The following is a 24,943-nucleotide window of genomic DNA, read 5'->3' as shown; positions in this document are numbered from 1 at the left end:
TTACAAATGTTTTCTTTTCTAGTCTCTACGATATGATACCAGCTACTTTGTTGAGTATTTTGCCTTGGATCTCCTGATGGAAAATGGTGAATGTTGTGGGGTCATTGCACTTTGCATAGAAGATGGATCGATACATCGTTTAAGAGCAAAGAACACTGTTATTGCCACTGGGTAATGTAATGGAAAAATGTTTTATAATGTGAGGTAGCATAATCTAGAAGCTAGAGGAGAAAAATACGGTTGTAGGCAAGGGTTCGAGTTCAAATTATGCTATTGGAACACTGTGACCTAGCACAATACGTATTACTTCATATTTCTTCATTTCCCTATCTGTTAAATGAGAATAATACTGCCTGTAGTTCAGTGGTTCCCAACCTTTTCTAGATGGGGACCCATTTTGACAATTCAGGAAGACTTGGTGACCCAAGGCAATTCAAAAACGGGGTGAGTAGGGAGGGCAGAACTACCTGGGGGAGACACTTGGCGATCCTTTTGAAATGTAATGGCGACCCATATTTGGGTCCCGACCCATAGGTTGGGAAACCCTGCTCTAGTTAAATCACTTTTTATCTTTTGGGTAAAAAAACAGAATACATGCAATTTAATTACTCTAATTAGTTTTAGTTCCATGCTTTAATATACTGCATTGATTGAAGTTTGAATTTTAAGGTTGAGTAATTTAAAAGGCTTTAAGTTATGAAGCTAGAGTCTGTGGAGGCAGTTAATGTAGTCTGTGAAGTGAAGGATAATCTTTAAATATTTTAGTTACATTGTACTTTCTTCTTTTACTTAAAATGCTAGATGTAAACTGGCTATGGCAGGAAAACATATATGTAGGGCCTACTGCAGGCCTGGGCAGAATATGGCCCATGGGCTGGATCCGTTTCGCCAAGCCACTGGCTCCGGCCCATGAACGCTGCGAGGAGTGCCAGGCAGGCTTCCTGCTTGCCTCGCCTCACCCACACAAACCGCTCAGAAATGCAGCTGTGGGGCAGTTTTTCTTTAAAAACTGTGAGTCCGGAGGGGAGGGGAGAAGCTTCAGGAGTTGCTTCTACCCCCAGCACAATGCCATTGACTGGTTTCTAGCCAGAAACTGGCCAATGGGAGCTGCCCATTTAAATAGTAGGCAGCCATGAAGCACAAGGTGCTCCAGAGCACATGGCTGCGGCCTGTGCAGGGGCGGAGCAGGCAGGGAGGATGATTCGGGAACTGCTGCTGGCTGGTAAGTCTCCTGACAGAGCCTACCTCTGGCACCCCAATCCCTCCCTTCCCCAACCCTCTGCCCCCCTCCTATATCCATATTACCTCCCAGATCTGGCGCCCCAGTCCCCTGCCCCAGATCAGTCCCCTCCTGCCCTAGCTCACAACTCAAATTTCTGCATCCTTTCCTGTACCCCGATTCCCTCCACCCGTGTCCAGTGGATTCTATTGACAGTTTATGAAAAGAACTCTGGTTAGAAATTGTGAAGAAAGGGTAGTGCTATTGCTCTGCCACCTGCTGGTCTCAAGTTATTTCTCAGATACTAATTGAGCTAGATCAGCAGTTCCCAACCTTTTCCAGATGGGCACCCATTTTGACAATTCAGGAAGATTTGGTGGCACAGGGCAATTCAAAAAATGTGTGAATGGTTCCTTAAGAGCCACCTGGGGACCCTTTTGAAATGTAAAGGCGACCCATAGTTTGGGAAACCCTGCGCTAGATGATGCTCTCTGTGGTCAAGTTACATAGCAGATAATCTATCAGTTTTGTTCACCGTTGATTCAATTTAAATGTGTGAATATCTTAATTGTGTGATAAATGATTACAGTGGCTGACTGAATGCTGTGTTGAAATTATCCTCTGCTTTAGTTGAATTATAAATCTGCATTGCACAAAGTGCAGTGAATAAGCTGAATATCCTAATGATATCTGACTGCTTCTCTACTGATTTCTTAAGGAAACTATTGCAGACAAATTTTAATTTTTGAAATGTTTTCTCTAGTGGATATGGCCGCACCTTCTTCCGTTGCACATCTGCTCATACCAGCACAGGTGATGGCACAGCTCTGGTCACACGAGCTGGCCTTCCTTGCCAGGACCTAGAATTTGTACAGTTCCATCCTACAGGTACAATATAACATTGGCTCTCAACCTTTCCAGACTACTGTATCCCTTTCAGGAGTCTGATTTGGTGTGCATACACCCACGTTACATTTCACTTGAAAACAATTAGTTTACAAAATCAGATGTAAAAATATAAGTGTCACTGCACACTATTACTCAAATTGTATACTTTCTGACTTTTACCATATAAAGCTATTGGAATATAAATATTGTACTTTTCAGTATATAGAGAAGTATGAATAGATAATTGTATGAAATTTTAGTTAGTTCTATCTTTGATAGTGCTTTTTGTGTAGATGATTGTTAAATCTAGAGAAAAATTTAGATGAGTTGATGTACAGTACCCAGGAAGGTCCCTATGTTCTCCCCTAGGGTATGTTTGTCCCTGGTTGAGAACCACTTGATTACAAGTCTAGGAAGGCAACCTTTGTTTTCCAGGAACTTAAAATATTCAGAAAGAACATCTCTGAAATATTAAGCCTCACAGTTTTACATTATTAAGATCTGTGGTGTGTTAAACAGCTTAAAAGCTTTACCACTTACCCTTACCACCTCTTTTCAGGCTACAGATTCTCATGCAAAAGTTAACATTGGAAGCAACTAAATGGAGCAAAGAATTTCCATTCATTGAAATTGTTTAGATGTTTTTGATATCTGCAATTGTGGTAGGAGAAATATAGATCCCTCAATTCAGGAGTCTTATGAAGTAAAGTGGGAGAAACTTTTACAATTGCATAGAAATGTACTTACGTACTTTTGGTACTTGCATTCCGTTAATTTTGGGCTTCAAATACTGTAACAAATCTCTCTCTATATAGTAAAGTTTTTTCCTGCGGGACAACAGGGTGATGTTATCACGTCACTCTGCATCCTGCCGCCTCCTTCCCCCCAGCTGAAGCTTGACCTCGCTGCTTCCTCTCACCACTTGCAATTGTTTCTTTAAACCAAGCACCTACTCACCTTCCTCTATCCCACCCCATAGGTTTTTCAGTGTCAAGAAACATGGCACAGTGGCTGGCAGACCCCACATTGCAGCTGTGATAGACCGGGGTGGGAGTGTTTGTGCAGTGCTTGGGACAGCAGCCTGGTGACAAGTACTAAGAGTAAGGCTCCTCTGCCACCAGGCTCTTGGGGAGCTGGAGCGTGGTGCCCGACTTCCTGGAATCCATCTACCCCCATGGAGACTGACCCCCTCTCCAGCAGCTGCACTTGCCGCAGCTGACAAAGCACCCGAGCCATCCGGGGAGCCATCACACTGGCCTGTAGGCTCTTTCCCTTCTGCTCTCGGTGGGTGGATGGCAACCCTGGGCTCTGTGGGTAGGGATAGGGCAGTGAGCAGCACAGGCAGGACTTCATGGGGAAGAGGTCGGGACAGTGGCCCTCACGCTGCTGCTTTTCCCACTTCAGCTGGCTGCAGTGCCCCAAAGCACTGTGTGTGCACAGCACTACCTGTGCCTCCCTGGCCACCAGGGTTAGACCTGAGCCTGGCACACACCGCAGCTGGGAGAGGCGAGGTGGGGGGGAGGCATGGGGGAGAGAAGGGGCCTGGGCTGGCTGGGGAGTGGGGGGAGGGAGAAAGGGCCCAGGCTAGCTTGGCGGGGGGGGGGGGAGGGGAGAGGGATGGAAAAGGGGTCCAGGCTCGCGGGGGGCAGGGGCCTGGACCATCAGAGGGAAGGGAGAAGAGAAGGGGCCTGGGTTGGCGGAGCCACAGCCCAACCTCCCCGGTGGCTGTGGGGAGAGTTGGGTTTGCCTAACCCCCACAAAAAGGGGGATTGGTGAGCATGGGGCGCAGCCCCCTAGTAATAATTTTATACATCAATTTATATTCACCTTTCAGAATTGTAATTTATTGCCTCCATTTGAGTCTTTCTTTAAAATAACAAATGAATTCTTCCTTTCATGTTTTAAATTTTAGATTGTACACTTTAATCTTATTTCTTTAGGAATTATCAACTGATTTCTTGACACTAATGCTTCCCAGAATTAAGAAACAAATTAATCAATACTGTATTTTTGAACTTTAAAGACATCCTAATAACTGAAGTCAGGGTTTTCATAGTTCAGGCCCCTGCACGTTTGCCTTTGTATTTTCCATGTTACATCCATTTCATTCATCAAGTATTCTGGAGGAAGTTTTAAGTATTAATATACATTATTTTCACAGTTGTGGGAAATTAAAGGGAATTTTGGGATTAGAGCAGGGCTGCAGGGGGCTCTCTCCATGGCCAAGGGGTTAGACGCACCCAGACAGAAGTTGTAGGAGACTCTGGTCCTGGTCTGGGGAAGAGAGATCCTTGGCCAGGGATGTTAAGGAGAGTGATGAACCCCCAGTTGTAGAGAAGGCCACACAGCTGCTGAAAGGTTCTTCCTTTGACAGTCCCAGTGCCCTCCAGTGAGTGAGCAGGCTTTGACCAGTGTTCCCTCTAAGCCCATGGTCACCAACCAGTAGATTGAGCTCTACTGATAGATCTTAGAGCCTCTGACAGGTGATCGTGACTGGCTGGCTAAGAGGCTATCAAGCACAGCACTTGAGCTGCACTCCCCCCACTGCCATGCTGCTCCTGCCCTCTGCCCTTGGAGCTCTCCCCTCCGCCCTCCCACCCAGAGCCTCCTGCTTGTAGTGCAGAGGAGGGGCACTGATGTCAGGGTGCCCCTTCCCACCATGTATTCTATCCCCACAGAACGGATGGGGGGCACAATAGGGCTTGGACTGTAGGGAGTTTGCTAGCTGCTTTTGAGAGTGGGGCAGGGCAGGGGTGAGCCTACCTTAGCCCCACTGCACCACCACCCAGGAGCCACAAGAGGTATGAACCCCCTTCTGCACCCTAAACTCCTGTCCTAGTCCTGAGCCCCCTGGACTCAAACTCTTACACATTCTGTACCCTGAACCCTTTCCTGCACCCCCAACTCTGTGGTCAAGGCTCCGCTCAAAGCCCCTGACGCTCCAAATCCCTTAGTCCAAGACCAGAGCCTGTGCCCAAACCCATCTGCCCCTACCTGGTGAAAGGGAGGGAGGATGGAGTGAGCAGGGGCAGGACCTCGGAGAGGAGAGGCATGAAGGAGGAAGAGCAAGGGTATTTGGGTTTGAGCTATATCCTGGGTTGCATTTACATTCAAAAAGTGATCTTGGGCTTAAAAAGGTTGGAAACTGCTGCTCTAAGCTGTGTGGTGGCACAGCTTCCCAGGGCTCCTTGCATGGAGCTGACTGACTAATTAATCACCTGTGAAGCTCTGCTGCCAGGCAGCTTAGAGAAAACACTGACTGGATCCTTGCAGGTGCAAGGTATGGAGAAAACTCTGGTGATGGCAGAGAGAGCAGAAGCAGTTGGTGAGGGCCATGATGACTAACCCACAGCCATAGGGAAGTCCAACCCAGCTGCTTAGTGGATTCTGTCTGAAAGCAGCCTCTGTGCTCCTAGCAGTTAGCAAGTGGAATCATAACATCAGGACTGTAAAAATTGCCTATATGATTGCAGGGCCTACAACATGAATTCCTGTGGGTGCTATGTGAGAGGGAGGATGTGTTTGAGACTGTCATCTATTTATTTTCCATTAATTTCTATTAGGAGAAGCCCACCTTTATGGACAACTATCAATTTAAATTGCATCCTGCCAGGCCTGTCATAAGTTTATTGTTGTGCAGTTTGTGTGATTTCAGAAGGTGTGGGGACATAATTACCAAGTAAATTGGCTAGATATCTGAATTGTAGTGAGAGTGGGAAGGGGAAGATGTATTGAAATATCATGACGTCTTCCAGCAATTGTTCATTTTTAGGGTAGGTGGAAATCTGTTGGACTGCTTCTTATATTGTAATTATAAAAATGTTTATGGAAGCTAAGAAACTAGGTGTTGGTGTTAAAGTGAAGTACAGTGTGTCTTTCGGATTATCCTTGTTATTTGTAGTAAAGAACCTGTATTTAACGTAGGGGTAATGAAGGCTAATGGTCCACATTGAAAAGTGAATGAGATATGGTTACTTGATCTTTGAATTTCTTAACTGTCAAAGGTGTTATAACTACAATTTTCTGACTATTTCATTGTGTGGTGGTACATATAATATATATACACATGTATAACATTAATATTTTTTTTGGTCAAAGAATGTTAATTAAGCTTTTGAATTACCAAAACCAGTATTCCTTTAAATTTTGTAAATCAGTCAACACTGTCACTTCCCAGGATCACCCAGAGGAATGAAGAGGGTCTTGCTAAATTTGAGGGAAGAGAAGATAATACTGAGCTAAGTCTTTACTCGCTGGGTGATCCAGGGAGCCACAGAAGCATATCTGTTGCACTCCTCCTCCTTCCTTTTAGCTGTAAGGAGTAGAGCAGCAATGATGTGGAATTGCAGACTGTCATAAAATCAGTCCAAGGGTGGAATATAATAGAAAGCAATTTAAAATATTAACTTTATAATATTCAGAGGTGTAACAGTTCTCGTGGTAGCCAGTACTGTGAGTGACTTTATTATTCCCCGCTTCTGGGAAAAGGGACTGTCTTTTATTGTGCTGGGTGTCAGGTTTCTGACACCTTCAGCCTTTCAAACACATAAGCATTCTTCTCTGGGCTATGTCAGCCCTGTATTTACCTTGCTTGAACAGGTCATCACTAAGACACAATACCCCATGACTAATTTTTACTCCAAGTCCATAAAGCATACTTTCAGAATAAATACATTTTCAGTAAATATTACTTTTGTATACATCTCACAAGTATTGAGGCTTAACAAGTCAAACATTTCTGTAGATACCTTAGGGTACATCTAGACTACATGCCTCTGTGGACGGAGCCATGTAAACTAGTTTACCCAGCATAGTCAATGAAGTGGGGATTGAAATAATCCCAGCTTCATTAAAATAAAAATGGCCACCATGCTGTGCTGACGATCAGCTCATCCGGCACAGCGCGGTAGTCTAGATGCGGCATGGTCGACAAGGGAAGCCTTTGTTGACTGCTCTAGTATGCCTCGTGAAACGCTGCTGCGCTGTGCCAGATCACCTGATCGTTGGCACAGCGCAGTGGCCATTTTTATTTTAATGAAGCGAGGATTACTTAAATCCCTGCTTCATTGACTATGCCGGGTAAACTAGTTTACATGGTTTTGTCGACGGAGCCATGTAGTCTAGACGTACCCTTACATTTTACTGTTTTATAGATAAACATCCTATAAGATATTTTTGTCGGTCTGAAGTGAGAGCAGTTTGCAAAGAACAGGGGACCTTTTGCCAGAGATCTGTGTCACTTTTGTCTTATGGAATCCTCCGTATCTTTTAAATTAAATACTTTTGTTTTTACAATAACTTGATTACAAAATTATCTTGTAAGTATTTCATAACATTGCTGCTTCTTGCTTTGCAGGCATCTATGGTGCTGGCTGTCTTATTACAGAAGGTTGTCGTGGTGAAGGAGGTATTCTTATTAACAGTGAAGGTGAAAGATTTATGGAGAGATATGCGCCTGTTGCAAAGGACCTTGCTTCCAGAGATGTTGTGTCTCGTTCTATGACGATTGAAATCCGCGAAGGAAGGTTTGTTTAATTTTTCAGTGACATAAGTTTTTGTATTTGGTAAAAGCAGATAGGGAGTTGCAATAGTTCATGGAAGATTTTGGATCATCTCGAGCAGCCATGTTAAACTGGTAGAAGGCTGAAGATTTTACATATATTTTAGGCAAAAATCTTGATCCCTTTTAAAGGGTAATCAGAAAAGTTCTCTAGTCTTTTTTGTTTTAGTAAAATTAAAGCTTTAAGCCAGATTTTCAAAAACACTCAGAACGCATCAGCTCTCATTGGAGACAGCAAGAGCTGCTGTGCTCTTGAAAATCTGGCCCATACCTGTTTGATATTTTTCTGAAGTCAAAAGATACCACAGATGTTCTTAACATTCACCTGATGATTCACTAGATAATTTCTAAATGGTCTGATAACTGTAATCTACAAATTGTAAATTGCTGTAACATCAACATCTTTGCAGGACACTAGGAGACTTCATATTAAAGTTGTTTTAGAAATTCATTTAAAATACAGGAATTTCATAATTATGGTAGGAAAGACAGTAGAATGGGGAACATTTTACGTGTACTAAGGTTGGGGAAGGAGGTCAGTTATTGATGCTCTTCTGTGCTTCCAGATGCATCAGTTTTCTAAATAGGATGCATCTGTAAGCGCGTGCGCGCGCACACACACACACACATTTGGTTGTGAATATCTGTTTTGAACTCCCAAATGATTATTCAAAGCAGAAATAAAATGACTTAAATTCTGTTTTTCTGGTGTTTTTTGTGGTTCATGTTACCATGCAGATGACTGGATAAAATTGAAGTCTTTATATATAGTGTCTAGATAATATGGTCAAGATACTTTAGAAATGAGTGCTTTTATATAGGGGAAATTCTGTGGAGAGCAGTATTCCAACCTTTCACTCCTATTTCCTTTCACATTAGGGGTTGTGGCCCTGAGAAAGATCATGTATATTTGCAGTTGCACCATTTACCACCACAACAGCTAGCAATGCACCTCCCTGGAATTTCAGAAACAGCTATGATATTTGCTGGTGTGGATGTCACAAAAGAACCTATTCCTGTTCTTCCTACTGTGCATTACAATATGGGAGGTATTCCTACTAACTACAAAGGGCAGGTAACTATCATAGATCAGTATCGTGAAATCTTGTTTTCTCTAGTAGAAATGAAATATTGGGTTCCTTATAAAATTAGTCTGAAGTGAGCTTGCTACTAAATTTATATGTACAAGTATGTTAAATGATATAATATTAAGATAACTTGAAAAAGTTATAACTTTGTTTGTCTTGTAAACAAGTTGTCACAGCATTCTTGGGATGTTTGCATAGGGATGGAACTCCAGAGACAATATGCAAAATATGAAATGTAGTCTTTTCAATATGCATTAAGTATACAGGCGTTCTTTAAACTGTCCATGTGAAAGTTCATTCAGACGAGGGTAATACTGTATAGTTAAAAATGGCTGTATAGATGGGCTTGAACTATAAATCATTAAAGGTTTAGCTGATATGGATTATTAGCTCCATTACTGCATTCTCTGCACTAAAATTGGTAACTTAAGTTCACTGCTGTGTAAATACCAATTTTAATGGCAACCAGTCCCTGTGTCAGGCTGAGCGAATCTGAGAATTTACCAGTCTGATTTCTTGGATTAGTTTATTTAGATCAGTTTTTAAAATAAATATAAAATTCTGCCTTGTCAACATGGTCTGGCATTATAGAGTCCAATTTTCTTCCCACTCTGCTCTGAATTTTACTACAAAAATATTTTGGTGAGCCATGCTGCTTTGTCTCACATTGATGCCGGTAAAACATCATAATTAACAAGGCTCGACAAATCACTGTTTCTACTCGCCCATGGTGAGTAGATTTCATCCGGTCACCCCGTTCACCAGCGGCGTGCGCATGCACAATGCGGGTCTTGCGCATCCGCAGCACGGAGCTGGCTAGTAGATTTCGCCCCGTTTGTCAAGCCCTGATAATTAATATCACATTCTTTTATGCAATTTTTCAGTTAATAAATTATTTTCATGGTGTTCCCTTTCCCACCTTTAAATTGGTTGCTTACTATTTGAACTGACTTTGTGCTTTCAAGATAAATAACTGATATTCAAATACAATGAAACTTTGATGCTGTACTACAAATCTGTTACATATTTTGAAGAGTGAGTTTCTGGATTTATTAGTGCCAAATAGTCATACTTCATGCTTTCCTACAGATACCAAATTTTTCATAAAATCCTGCCACTTAAATTTGCTGAATGCACTACTTTTTACACCAGAATATGCTGAGTGAAAGATTTAAATAATTATTTTGTTTTCCATCAGAAAAAAGTCCTGGCTATTATGAGTAGAGTTCATCAAAATATTTGCTAACAAAATTAACATTGAGTCACCTATTCTACTGTAATTTTAGTGCAAAGAAAAGTTTTACTGTTGCAAATCACAAAATAATTCAAATTAATTACAGAAAGAGTAATGAAAGCTTTACAGGTTTCTGATTTCAAATTTACTATATATGGTAAATCAATAAAATGAATCTTTGAAGTTGAATTTTGCAGGATTTCAAAACTCTTTTACCTCTTGCAAGTACATGAATAAAATTTTCTATTACGTATATTTAATTTCTTGAACTTTCCTATGTTAATTTAGGCAATAAGATTTTGCCCAGACAAAAACGGGCCTCATCTGCTAGTGATCCTTATTTTACAGATGGTTTTGCAAACATGTTGAGTGAATTTCTTTTGAAATTACAGGTAATTACACATGTGAATGGCAAAGATCAAGTTGTTCCAGGCTTGTATGCTTGTGGTGAAGCAGCTTCTGCATCTGTTCATGGTGCTAATCGACTTGGAGCAAACTCTCTCTTGGACTTGGTGGTCTTTGGTCGTGCTTGTGCCCTTACTATTGCAGAATTATGCAAGCCTGGTAAGACTGTTCAAGTTTAACTCCTTAAATATTGTCAGAACAAATTGTTATCAATTCCCATCCTCTAAAAGGCATTCTATTACTTTATATCTTTACATCTTAGCAAGTAATTATAGGGTTAATAGCTAGACTATTGAAAATATAAAGCTATTGCAATTTTCTATTGTTGCTGTACATAATGTGCAGTGTTACTAACGTCAAGAATTCACCATACTGCATTAGGGATGTTAAATTTAGATTAATAAACTAATCAAATTGTTGATGGGATTTCCATCAACTATTCAATTACTCTACAAGAGCGCCTCCGCCTTTGAACTGTAGCAAGAGTCCTTCTGAACTCTTGCTACAGTTCAAAAGTGGAAGCCGTGCAGGGAATTCAGGGCTTCCTTTAGAAATGGGGCTCTTGTACATTTCAATAGCAGAATTGCAGCAGAAGCAGCGTGAGCAGAGGCTGCTTCAGTCCCCACTCATGCCATTCCCTGCTGTGACTCTACCTACCCTGCCCTCCGCAGAGATGGTGCTGGGGGGAACTGGCTTTTAAGCCGGATCTCCCCCACACCAGCTCCGGCTTCTCTCCTCCCTCCCCCTCTTCCCCCCCATTGCTGTCTCTCTCTGATAGAGGCAGCAAAGTGGGGGGGGTGGGAAGTGACTCGTCACACAAACTTCTGCTTATCGGATAGTCGGCTAGTCTCATACGTCCCTATATTGTATCTAATTGTAGGGCAATATAATTCTGACAAAGCAATTGGACGATGTGATTGAGAGGATTTTCTTCCATACCAGAACAATTTAATACTACTGATGCTATCATGAGTTTTAAGAAACAAGGTCTTGGAGTGTACTACATTTTAAGATGGAAGATACAGTGCAAACTCACCTTATACTATTTGTTCTTACTTGAAACAAGTCTGAGATGATGACATTTGCTGCAGCCTTGCACGTATAACATGTTACATTTTAAAATTTTAACATAAAATTAATTCCTTTAGGTGCATGTCAGATGGCAACATATCTGATACTTTAGAAAGCAGTTTACAGAATGACTTAATACTTAGATCTTTCCACTGTAACTTCTGTTGTTCTACTTTTATATAAAAACATGAGCTCATTCTAAAACGGTTACCGTGGGTTTTGATTTTAATAACTTCTGATTTTTATGGATCAGAAGAACACTTTTAGTTTATTTAAAAAGGTTAGCATAATGCCCCTCATTTCTGGTTAGTTTACATGTATAAATAAAATCTGTATCTAAAACAACATCCACTTACCTCTCTTCAGCCCTGTCCCACTAGGTATGTGGGCCAAGATATAGAAGGAATGTACTCTCAAACTAGGAATCTTAGTTGGATTAACTCTTTTATTAGAGAGGCTTTATTAATATTAGCCAGGGAGAAGAAACGGGATTTAAATATTGTATGATAGGCTCACTTCCTATGCCTTTCTGAAATTGGGAACAATATATAGTCATGAAACTCTAAGCATTAAGGTTGAGATAACTTAAATCATAATAGAACACTTTACATTTTCAACCAAAAAACAGATCTCTTATATCTAAATTAAATCAGAGATTCCTGTTCCCATGACCAGCGCTGACCTTAACTCTTGCCACTCATCCTCCCCATTGATAATTCTTCAGTACAAATATACATATTTCTCTGAGAACTGTGAGTCTGTCTACTAGGTATAGGCTTGAGATCTTTTCCCCACATCTTTCTTGTCAACAACGATAATCACTGCATTTTCTCTGTATATGGAGTAGATGTGACACTCCATCCTTATTTACCACTTCAGTTGGGCTGTACCACTCTTGTTCCCTCAGTATGAGTTTGAGTCTACACACATCATTTAAGTGCTACAGATCAGTTTGTGCCCAAATATGCTTGTGTGTGTCCTGTAGCCTACATTAACTTCTACAGCAGCGGTGGCCAATAACTTTTGATGGGGGGTGTGACGTAGTGGGGGTACTTGCTGGGCTGTGGTGACCTCTGTTGTCTGGAGCAAGACCCAGCAGGGAAAACCTCACTAGGCAGAGGTAAGGACAAACTGGTTGAACCAGTGGCCAGACACCCCCCATGGAGAGGAACAAAGGAAGGTGAATGCGGCCCTGGCTGGGGGGCAGGGCTGGAAGTGGGTTAGTTGGCTGGTGGCTGTCTGGGAGGATGGATGAGACAGCCTAGGGAGAGGAGCTGGAGTTTAGGGGCCCAGTCTCCCCCATCTCAAGGGGGCCTGAGGCCTCCTAGCCCAGTTCCTGTAACCAGATTACATCTGTGCTGCGCTGTGCTGGAGGAGCAATAAACCACCCTCAATTCCACTGGCTGGTACTGTCTGTTTGTGCCATTTCGGGGTGCAGGAGACGGGGAACCCCCAACGTGCCGTCACAGGGGGCCACTCCAAGATTTTGAAAAGTGGTCAAGGATTGCACTCTTCCATGATATTCATGGAGACATGGGTTTTGGAATGGAGGTTGGGTGCAAAAGGGAGCTTTGGGTAAGGGACTGGGGTGCAGGAGGGAGACTGGAGTCTGGGAGGGAATTGGGATGAAGCAGGCAGTTGTGACCTAGGGCAGGAGACTGGAATGCAGGGGTTTGGGATGTGACCTAGGGTGGTAGGAGATTGGGGTGCCAGGTCTGGGAGGGGGTATGGGTGTGAGAGGGGGACAGAGGGTTTGGGTATGTTGGGGGGGGCAGAGAGTTGGGGCAGGAAAGGGCTGGGGTGCCAGAAGCAGGCTGTGGCCAAGAGACTTACTTGTTAGCTGCCAAACTAGCCTGCCTGCCTGCCTGCCTACAGAGCTTAAAATGTTTCCCAGCCTGCTTGACTGGCCATGTGCTTCATGACTGTCTGAGCCCAGGAGAGGGGGCATGGTTCTTCTTAGCTGCCTGTTATTCTAACATGCAAGTTGCATTGGCTGATTTCTGCTAGAAACCGGCCAATGGGAATGTGCTGGGGGCGGGGCAGATCCTAAAACTGCTCCGCTGCTCTCCAGTTTCAAAACAGAAACAGAGCCCTGCAACTACTTTTCTGCATGGCACGCGGGGCAAGCAGGAGGTCCTGTCTCTGTGGGCCGGATCCAGTAGCTTGGTGGGCCGGATGCGGCCCGCGGGCCGTACTTTGCCCAGGCCTGTTCTACACCCTGGGATTATCAACTGTAGATCCCCCTTGGGACCTAATACAGAATGTAAATGGATAGATATTTGGCATAGGATAGCATACTTCCATAGTATTGATAAAACTTGGTTTCCTCTTTGGTTACAGCCACTTCCTGAGTTACGACCACCTCCACTTATGACCAAAGTAGTCGTAAATGCGGATCCGAGTTATGAACAGCAATCCGCACTTACGAACTGCGCGGTCTCTATGTAACTCTATGGGATCCGAGTTACGAACACTTCGAGTTACGGACCAAGTGTTGGTCCATAACTTGTTCGTAACTCGGGGAGCGGCTGTATTGATGAGGTCTTCTTTGACACAGTGTGAAGTGTTATCAAGGATAGTGTGAGTAAAGGCTGGAATTTTTACTGTTGTCTTACTTCTGAGCTTAACTATCTTAACATTCTATTTACACTTTTATTTAAGTTAAATATATTTTCAGAATTACAGTAGAATTAACACTAACATTTAAACCATTTTCAAGCTGTAAAACATTGTATACTTAATGGTAGTGTGGAAAGTCTGTTCTGAAATGTTTTGGTTCAATTATGCATCCTGACTTACCGCCTGTGATGCAAAACATACAAAAATGTATGTTCGACAGCATAGTTAATATATTGCACTCTGGTTCCTTTAATCCCAGAGTTCTCTGTAAACATAAATGAACTGAATATACCCATCCCCATGAAGCAGGTAAGTAGTAGCTGCACTTTCCGGGTGAGGAAACTGAAGCATAGACTGTTAGGCTGTAACTTGACTGAAGTCACATGAAGTTAGTGGCAGACAGGAATGGAACATGGGTGATCTCATTTTATACTCTCTCTAGCCACTAAACATGCTTCTAACAAGTTCCGGTGGAGAATAAACACAGAGAATTGATGAATCCTGAACTCATGTTTTCATATAAGCATCCCACATAATACAAGAAAAAGTACATGTGTCTTGCTTCATAAAAGTGTATTTTATCACTTTCCAGGTTCTATTGTTTATTCATAGACTTTTACTTTGATGTATTAAAATGAAGAAAAAACACTTAAAATAATTATTGCTTTGTAAGATTGTGAAAGCCTGAGGATCGTTAAATCTTGATCTTATTGAAATAATTGAATAAGAAAAATGAAGATATTTACCCTTCATAGGAGAATCAGTTCCCTCAATTAAACCAAATGCTGGAGAAGAATCTGTTGCAAAACTTGACAAACTACGATTTGCCAATGGAAACATAAGAACATCAGAATTGAGACTTAATATGCAGAAGGTAAGGACCTCAGTACCAGTGACTGGAGCATAATATCTTGAGTTGAGGTTGATATTTAAGATATACTGTGGATATTTATGAAAGCTAAGTTGATATTTAGTAAAATGAAGCTCAGGCTTTGGAAAACTGAAGTTTATCAATATCAGCCTTTTTTCTACACAAAGATCTTTCTGCTTGAATCACCTGCCCAAAAGATCACCCTTGTCCTTTAAATTAGGAAAAAGAAATGCCACTTGAAATCTCCAATGTTCCCTCAATTTACTCTATACCTAGATGGAAAAAAAATGTGCATTGAGGCATGAGCAGATGTGCACCTTCAATAGAATCAGAGCTGTGGGCGCTCTACTAATGAACTGAGCGGCATTTTAATCTGACTTGGGCAGCTGTCCAAGGGCTCAGATTATAGGGAATTCTATTCCTGTCTATTTGAAACAGTCATCCTCTTTTGATCTACTTTTTGTCTGATCTGATCAGATGCACCTTTCCCAATGAAATATTTTCATACTCACCAATGAAAATGCTCTGTTCTTGCTCTTTGGTCTATGCTTTAAGCTCAGCATCTGATAAATCATAGCGCGCACAAATTCTGAGATGTTGTGCATATATAAGGACTAGAGAGGAGGGTTGGGTTAAGGTACACAATTCCAGCTATGTAAAATACATAGCTGGAGTTGGCTTACCTTAAGATGTGCTTGGTGCCATCTTCACAGAAGGAAGATGACAGGAGTAAATGTTCCCATCAGCTTCCCTTCTCATGACTGGGACTGAGGGCATTGCTGACTGGAGCTGCCCTCAGCATTTGATTTATGGGTTTTAACTAGGCTTGCTAAACCATATGCCAGATTATCGGTCTCTAGCACGGCAAGTGAAAATGTGGCCTTTAATCTGTTTTCCAGAAGCCAAATCTATAACTATGTTTTTATAAGTGTTTAGACAAGACTTAAGTGATTAGTTTGCAAATCATTATATATGGATCTGATTGGTAGCCAAGATTACTTCCTGAAGGAAACACCTAGCTGTAAAAGTGAAATATAAACAAGGTGAATGAGGTAATATCTTTGATTAGACCAAGAAAAATATTGCATTGCCAACCTCATCTCTCTAGTATCCTGAGGCTAACATGGCTATAACTACACTTCATGCATGAAGTGAAATGTAGTAAGACAGCCACTTCAACAGTTTTAGGAACACGGGAGCTGATACTAGATGTGACTTGTGGTCCATTTAGTCCTGTATTCACTTCCAACCATATTTTATCATTTAGAGGAAGATACAAGAACCTTGCAGTAAACATGTGATGTAATTTCTACCTACATTAGGCCTTGCCATGATCTCTACTAAAGATTGGATTAAAATCTGAAGCGTAAGATTTAATCTCTTCCAAATGTTTTTATAAGTGGATATTCTTGTTATCCATACATATGTCCTTTCCCTTTCGGAATTTTGCTCACTATTACAATGTGCTGTAATAGTGAGTTCCACAATATAATTATATGTTGTATTAAAAAAAAAAATCCTTCTTACCTGTGTTGAATACCCCCTTTTTTAATTTCATGCAATGCCTTCATTTAATTTTCTTATTAATTATAGCAAAATCTAGAGAATTGATGCTGAACACAACATGAAGCTAAACTTCCAAGAACTTTAATCCACCTTAACTAACAGCCTAGAGATCATTCCATGTTGAACTTGTAGAGAGAGGGTATCCAGTTACAAGCAAAAATGTGGGCCAAGTGAGTTTAAGCCCTTTTAGAAATAATTTAGGCTACAATCATAACTTCAATGAGTCATTTTAAAGTGCTTCTGAACCTCACTCAGCACAGAATTGACTTATACTCGAAATACAACAGTTCTTTTTGTAAGTTGAGTTCACTGTGATTCAGAAACTTTCATTGATTTAGTCAGGACCTCTTGAAAATTCTGAACATCACAAATTAATAATTGGAGATTGCAAATGCATCAAGCTTTATTTGATTCCAGTCAGGGGTTATAGCAAAACAGGTGACTTTTGCACCTAGAATCAGTATATGCTGTTCAGGGATCCAGTTTTGTGTATAAAGTGTTGGTACTTTACCCAAACCCTACCCACAATCTTAGAATAATTGGAGCTTTCTGTCATTCAGTTCTGCTCTTCCTAGTTAAACTCCTTTATAGTCTTCCCTATTACATTGTGGAATCCTGGTAGCTTTTACATTTTAGGACAGTAGTCCCCCAAGCTTTTCGGGCTTGTGCCCCCCTCCCTTTTCTTCCCAGAACTGAGAATAGAGACATGAGACCAGGGGAAAATGCAGACATGGATAAGGGGGCTGAGGGCCAGGTCTGGAGCCAGACTTCAGTTGGGGGCAGAGGCTTCGGAAAGGTTTGGAGCAGAGCTGGGAGTAGAGTGGTGCTGTGTGGCTCTACTTTCCTACTGGTCCAGGCCCTACTCATAGAATCATAGAGCTGGAAGAGACCTCAGAAGGTCATCAAGTCCAGCCCCCTGCTCTAGGCAGGACCAATCCCAACTAAATCAACCCAGCCAGGGCTTTGTCAAGCTGAAACTTAAACACCTCTAGGGAGGGAGACTCCACTACTTCCCTAGGTAACCAATTCCAGTGCTTCACTACCCTCCTAATGAAATAGTTTTTCCTAATATCCAACCTGGACCTCTTCCACCTCGACTTGAAACCATTGCTCCTTGTTCTGCCATCTGTCACTACTGAGAACAGCCTCTCTCCATCCTCTTTGGAACCTCCCTTCAGGAAGTTGAAGGCTATCAAATCCCCCCTCACTCTTCGCTTCTGCAGACTAAACAGACCCAACTCCCTCAGCCTCTCCTCATAAGTCATATGCTCCAGCCCCCTAATCATTTTGGTTGCCCTCCGCTGGACCCTCTCCAGTGTGTCCACATCCTTTTTGTAGTGGGGGGCCCAGAACTGGACACACTACTCCAGATGTGGCCTCACCAGAGCCGAATAAAGGGGAATAATGACATCTCTGGATCTGCTGGCAATGCTCCTCTTAATGCAACCTAATATGCCATTAGCCTTCTTGGCTACAAGGGCACACTGTTGCCTCATATCCAGCTTCTCATCCACTGTAACCCCCGGGTCCTTTTCTGTAGAACTACTACTTAACTGGTTGGTCCCCAGCTTGTAACTATGCTTGGGATTCTTCCGTCCCAAGTGCAGGACTCTGCCCTTGTCCTTGTTGAACCTCATGAGATTTCTTGTGGCCCAATCCTCCAATTTGTCTAAGTCACTCTGGACCCTATCTCTGCCCTCAAGCATATCTACCTCTCCCCCTAGCTTAGTGTCATCCGCAAACTTGCTGAGGGTGCAATCTATCCCCTCATCCAGGTCATTAATAAAGATATTGAACAAAACCGGTCCTAGAACCGAACCTTGGGGCACTCCGCTAGAAACCGACCGCCATCCTGACATCGAGCCCTTGATCACTACCCGCTGGGCCTGGCCTTCTAGCCATCTTTCTATCCATCTTACCGTCTATTTATCCAAACCACATTCCCTTAACTTGCTGGCAAGAATATTGTGGGAGACCATATCAAAAGCCTTGCTAAAATCAAGGTATATCACATCCACTGACTTTCCCAGGCCCACAGAGCCAGTTACCTCATCATAGAACCTAATCAGATGAGTCAGGCACGACTTGCCCTTTGAATCCATGCTGACTATTCCTATTCACTTTCCTCTCTTTTAAGTGCCTCAAAATGGATTCCTTAAGGATCCCTTCCATGATTTTTCCAGGAACCGAGGTAAGACTGACCGGGCTATAGTTTCCTGGATCGTCCTTCTTCCCCTTTCTGAAGATGGGCACTACATTTGCCCTTTTCCAATCATACGGGATTTCTCCTGATCTCCACGATTTTTCAAAGATAATGGCCAAAGGCTCCTCAATGACATTTGCCAACTCCCTCAGTACTCTCGGATGCATTAAGTCCAGACCCATGGATTTGTGTACGTTTAGCTTTTTTAAATAGTTCCTAACCTGTTCTTTACCTACCAAGGGCTGTCCATCTTCATCCTATCTTGCGTCACTTAGCGTAGTAGTCTGGGAGCCCACCTTGTCCGTGAATACGGAAGCAAAGAAAGCATTGAGTACTTCAGCTTTCCCCACGTCATCTTTCACTAGGTTACCTCTTTCATCTAGTAGGGGCTGCACACCCTCTCTGATCACCACCTTCTTGTTAACATGCCTGTAGAAACCTTTCTTGTTATCCTTCACATCCTTAGCCAGTCGTAATTCCATTGTCGCCTTCCTGATAACCCCCGGCATCCTCGAGCTATACATTTAAACCCCTCTCTGGTCATTTGTCCAAGTTTCCATTTTTTGTAAGCTTCCTTTTTGTGCTTAAGTTCACCAAGGATTTCCCCCGTAAGCCAATCCGGTCTCCTACCATGTTTGCCTCTCTTGCTATGCGTCAGGATGGTTTCTTTCTGTGCCTTCAATAAGGCTTCTTTAAAATACTGCCAGCTGTCCTGGACTCCTTTCCCCTTCATGTTAGCATTCCAGGGGATTCTGCCCATCAGATCTCTGAGGGAGTCAGTCTGCTTTTTTGAAGTCCAAGGTGTATATTTTACTACTCTTTTCTTCCTTTGGTCAGGATCCTGAAATCTACCATCTCATGATCACTGCTTCCCAGGTTGTCACCCACCTCCACACTTCCCCTATTAGTTCCTCCCTGTTTGTGAGCAGAAGGTCAAGCTGCGCACGGCCCCTGTTGTATCCTTCAGCACTTGTCAAGAAGTTATCCCCAACATTGTCCAAAAACTTCCTGGATTGCCTGTGTACTGCCATATTGGTTTCCCAACAGATGTCAGGGTGATTAAAGTCCCCCACGAGAACCAGGGCCTGCGATCTAGAAGCTTCTCTTGGCTGTCCAAAGAAAGCTTCATCTACCTGATTCTGTGGCCTGTAGCAGACACCAACCACAACATCACTGCTGTTGTTTGTGCCTTTAAACTTAACCCATAGACTCTCAACAGGTTTTTTTTCCTCTTTATACTGGAGTTCAGAGCAATCGTAGTGCTCTCTTACATATAGTGCAACTCCTCCCTCCTTTTCTTCCCTGCCTGTTCTTCCTGAACAGTCTATACCCTTCCATGACAGTGCTCCAGTCATGCGAGTCATTCCACCAAGTCTCTGTTATCCCAATTAAATCATATTTCTTGGACTGGGCCAGTTCCTCCTGTTTGTTGCCCAGACTTCTCACATTAGTGTACAAAAACCTCAGGTAACCAGTTGATCACCCTATCTTCTCCATTTGCAACAGGGGTCCTCCTTTCTTGCTAGTTCCTCTCTGCATTTCTTCCCGGTATCCGACTTTCCCACTCCCCTCAGGGTTTTGGTCACCGTCCCCCGACGAACCTAGTTTAAAGCCTTCGTCGCTAGGATTGTAAGCCTGCCCGTGAAGATGCTCCTTCCTCTCTTGGTTAGATGGATCCCATCTCTTCCTAGCAATCCTTGTGCCCGGAACAGAGTCCCATGATCGAAGAAACCAAATCCCTCTCTGCGACACCACCTGCGCAACCACGCATTTATGTCCTCAATTCGATGATCCCTGCATAAATATGTGGGGGATTGTTTGGCCCTTAGAACTTTTTCAGATTTCCTATTCAGAATGGAATCGTTGCATTATTTCACATACAGAATGGGTTTGCAACCACAATGACGGGAAATTATAAAAGAAAGCTTAATTCTGTAGAAACTGAGATTACAAAAGACATTCTAATGCCTTCCTTGAAACTTCTTACAGGTTTTGGAAGTATACTATTTTTTAAAACATTTTGGTGTCTTGTAGACAATGCAAAGCCATGCTGCAGTGTTCCGAACAGGTTCTGTACTACAGGAAGGCTGTGAGAAACTTGGCCACATTTATCGTGATTTGGATGACCTGAAGACATTTGACAGAGGTACAATTCTACAGTAGCTTGTGTGTTCATTTTGTTACCTGTGCGTGTACGTGTGTTTACTCAGTGTGGGGGCGCACTGTGTGTAAATCTCTACATTTCAAAGGTATTTTCAGTTACAATGAAGAGTTAATATAAAAATCAACTGACTTGAGCTGCAGTTTCAAAACTATTGTTGCAGTTGTCTTGACATTTGTGAATTTGCATGGAAACATTTTAAAGAGGTTCTGTTTGAATGTTTTATAGAATGCAAATGTAGATTAGAAAAAATCAGACGTGTAAATGTTAGTTAACTTACACAAACTAGAAAAAAACCTAACACTTTTCAATATAAGGAAAATATTATTCCTTCCCAGAAAACTTGTGTGTGTTCACCTCAAATATGCAGAAGGATATTAGTCTTAATTTATTATAAACAAATCCTGAAAATAGTATAATGTGTAAAGGTTAATCTATTCTTAACAATGTTCTGGTATATGTTTATTTGGGGAAAAAAGATACACAAATCCAGCTTTACTAAGCTCTCTAAGGAGGGTGTACACCTTTTCCTGTAAAAATAGGATACAACTCAAGAGTTTCTTAAATAATCGGTAAATTATTTTTTTCCTTTCCGCAACTTTTCTTTTTGTAGCTACTTGTAGAGATGGGCTTTGAACTGAACATTCTAAAAGAGGCTGTGTTACAGGCTGTAGTGATTGTTAGACACCAAGTTGAGGAAAAGCCTGTCTTACAATTTAAGATCTTATGGATGAATGACATGATATCAGCGTATTGGTGATCCCGGCAATTGGATTATACAGTTTCTTAAAAACGTAGCCTGTATCCACTGGATACCAGTAAAATTCTGCTGGAAAAACTTTTTTGCCCAGCTAGCTCCAAAGATTTTTTTTAAGTGACCTCATTTAAATTTGGAGCCAAGTTTTGTAAGCTGAAACAAACGCTGCTTGAGTATGAGGACAAAATTGTGTTTTGATGCATTACATGCAAGATTCAATCTCATTTTGGGCACATTTAGTCTTTAATAATTATTTTTGACTCAGATAATTAAGTTTGATTTCACAATTGTCTCTAGTAGTGGCAGGCACATGCCTCAAAACCAAAATATGCTACTTTTGCACAGTTAATCAGTATTATCAGACATGTTGCCTGTAAACCGTGCACTTGTGTGGCTGCTTAGGAGAGATTCCAGCAACAGCCAGTGATCAGCAGAAAGCTTGGTTTTCTCTTTCTGCTAGGGGCGCACACTTGCACATGCCTCAGTGCGCACACAGTTTATTCTGCACATGGATGGAAAAGAGGGAAAATTGATTGTCAGCTTATGAAAGATGCAAGACTGGCGAGAGATGTCTGCATGCTATGATGGAGATGCACTTTTTGCGTAGGAAAACATGTGTTGTGACTACAGTACTGTCTTCTAAGTACAGTACCAGCAAACAAAAGAGATTGATGAGAAGTACTTACACTTGTTGCTAAACATACTTCAATGTAGTGTAATGTCTTGCTAGGTATGGTGTGGAATACTGACTTAGTGGAGACCTTGGAACTGCAAAATTTGATGATTTGTGCTATGCAAACTATTTATGGTGCTGAGGCTCGCAAAGACTCTCGTGGTGCTCATGCCAGAGAGGACTACAAGGTGCTTGTGTACTTTAAACATGTTTCATAAATAGGGTTTTCATACATATGGGACAACTTTTCTTGGCAAACATATCTTGGTTTTAAATCACATATACTTGAGGTTGGGAGAAGGGTGAGGTTTCAGTTTGCATTGCTTATTCCTAAAACTCTAAAATTGATTTAAGATGCTTGAAAAAGTGTTCCTGATATTGACTTCAAGCTTGTAAACTGATTTGTGGCCTCAATGGTTTAAGTAAATCTAAATGACCCTTTCACACCCATTGATCAGTATCTCAGTAACCAGAATCAGCTGGGTATTGATGCAATAAACACAGCTTCTAATCAGTCCCACTGAATCTTACTTTTAAAATATTGATAAAAAGAATAGCTATGATATGGTCACTGGCTAGCAATAAAAAGATTGAAAACAGTGTACGCATTATATGAAGATAATGCACTCTAGAATTTCCACACAGTTACAATCCTACTTAACTTGCTGAAATTCTGCACTAATTTTGAAATAAAAACAGGAATTAACATAAAATGTAGAACAAAACTTAATCTGGTATTACAGCATTAATTTGGTATTACAGCAGTATAATTAGAAGTGACCTAATCTTGTTGGTAGTTAAATTCATTTGGAAAATGCAGTTTGTGATCTACTGCATAATACTTTCTTTTTACTGCTTAGGTAAGGGTAGATGAATATGACTTTTCCAAGCCAATACAAGGGCAACAGAAAAGACCCTTTGAAGAGCATTGGAGAAAACACACCCTTTCTTTTATGGATGCCAAGACTGGGACGGTATGTTGATTCTGGGGTTGGGGGGGGGGGGGCTTTTGTCCCATCCTGTTTTTCAAGTGGAAATTGCATTAATGTAATGGAAGTTAGTTGAAATTTCTTTATGAAGTACCTCATTTAGTTAAATATAGTAAAACTCCAATAGTCTGGTGTCCAGTTGTCTGGTACTCCCAATAGTCGGGCAGTAACTGGAACGCGGAAGTGCTTCAGTCAGCCGCTCTCACGGCCGGGCCACTATAAACCGCATGCACACTCCCATCATGCGCCATTCCGCTCACAGTCCCCAGTGCACACAGCATCCAGCCTGCACTTGCTAGCAGTTGGCTGCTGAGCATAGGGAGCTGCCTTGGAACCCAGACATAAGGTTGGGGCAGAAGAGAGACTGGGTTACAGCAGGGAGGGGAGGAGTTTGGCTCTGGTAGAGGGGAGGGGAGGTGAGAGAAGGGGGATTGGGTTGGGAGTATGCTCCTTTATAGTACCTCCAGGTACTCGGACATATCTGGTAATACAGCACCACCTGGGTCCCAAAGGTGCCAGATTAGTGGAAGTCTACTGTACAGTAGTATAATTTAGGAGTATAAGAACTAAATGTGCAAGATGAGAGCCATTCCTGAATTGCTTTGTAGAAAATTGATTTTGTACTTGGCTGGGAACTGGAATAGTTTTTCATCTTACAACAGGCTAGTTCATAATTCTTATTACACAGATGTGTGTGGTGATGCTTAGTATAAATAATTTACAGCTTTAAAAATCTCTGCTCTTACAACCCCCTCCCTATATGCACACTCCCCCTGCAAGGTGATCTACAGTACAGCTCTAATACGAAGTACTCAGGATCACCTCCCCTTCCAGGTGATTAACCTCCTTAAGTGCCAGAAGGGTGATTGGTAGTGACATGAGGCATTTTATTCCCTTGAATACAGACTGTGCCTTCAAATGCTCCAAGATGTTACTGGTAGGGAAGCAAGAAGGAACTTAGAAATAAATCTTACTTAGATCTGGAAAGAGGTGGTTTTTTTTCCCATTTGAGATGCTTTTGACTTAATGTTGCTTTTTGCAAGTTTTTTTTTGTCAATTTTCTAATTCTGAATATTGTGATGGAGCAGTAGTTGCCAGTATTTTCTATGACATAATTTGTGATTTCTTGCTCTTGTTTGCTTTAGTTAATACTGTCTTTTGTATCTTTAGGTTACTTTAAAATACAGACCTGTAATTGACAAAACTTTAAATGAAGAAGACTGCGCAACAGTTCCACCTGCTATTCGTTCCTACTAATAACGGTTAGCTATGTAAATCATGTAATAATGTATGTCTGCCAGATCTTAATGATATATGTAAACATAAGTATTCTCATTGAGAAAGCTACTGTCATATTAATGATGGCATTTGTCACTGATATAATAGGGATATGCTGGCCATTGAGCAAAGTGCACACTGGTTCTCTTCCGTGCCTCTCAAAACATTTGAAGCGAAGATACAAAACTAATGCCAAAATAAAATCTAAACCAGCCCTATTTGTTACAGTATTTAGCTTTTGTGATCTCTTGTTTTTCTTCGTTGTGGAGCCTCTCTCATGGAAATAAACTCAATGCACTTATTTTGAATGTGTAATCTGTTTTTCTTAAAATGAAACAGAAATGGTCATCTGTAATGTGCT

General features: G+C 41.8%; 1 protein-coding gene across 1 annotated transcript; it reads left to right on the top strand.

Annotated features, from left to right (window-relative positions):
* LOC142827239 (succinate dehydrogenase [ubiquinone] flavoprotein subunit, mitochondrial-like) lies at nucleotides 1–24,883 on the top strand. The gene is made up of 10 exons (XM_075921631.2): nucleotides 1–171; nucleotides 1,983–2,107; nucleotides 7,464–7,632; nucleotides 8,547–8,742; nucleotides 10,382–10,553; nucleotides 14,840–14,958; nucleotides 20,759–20,870; nucleotides 22,373–22,503; nucleotides 23,176–23,289; nucleotides 24,475–24,883. Exons 1-10 carry the CDS (start codon nucleotides 77–79, stop codon nucleotides 24,559–24,561), a joined length of 1,320 nt encoding a protein of 439 aa, XP_075777746.2. The 5' UTR covers nucleotides 1–76; the 3' UTR covers nucleotides 24,562–24,883.
* Nucleotides 24,884–24,943: the final 60 nt, after the last annotated feature.

This window comes from Pelodiscus sinensis, chromosome 2 (genome assembly GCF_052426305.1).
Source record: "Pelodiscus sinensis isolate ZL-2025 chromosome 2, ASM5242630v1, whole genome shotgun sequence".
NCBI classification, from domain to species: Eukaryota; Metazoa; Chordata; order Testudines; family Trionychidae; genus Pelodiscus; species Pelodiscus sinensis.
Note: the sequence above shows the minus strand (reverse complement) of the source record. Positions and strands in the feature narration are given on the sequence as shown.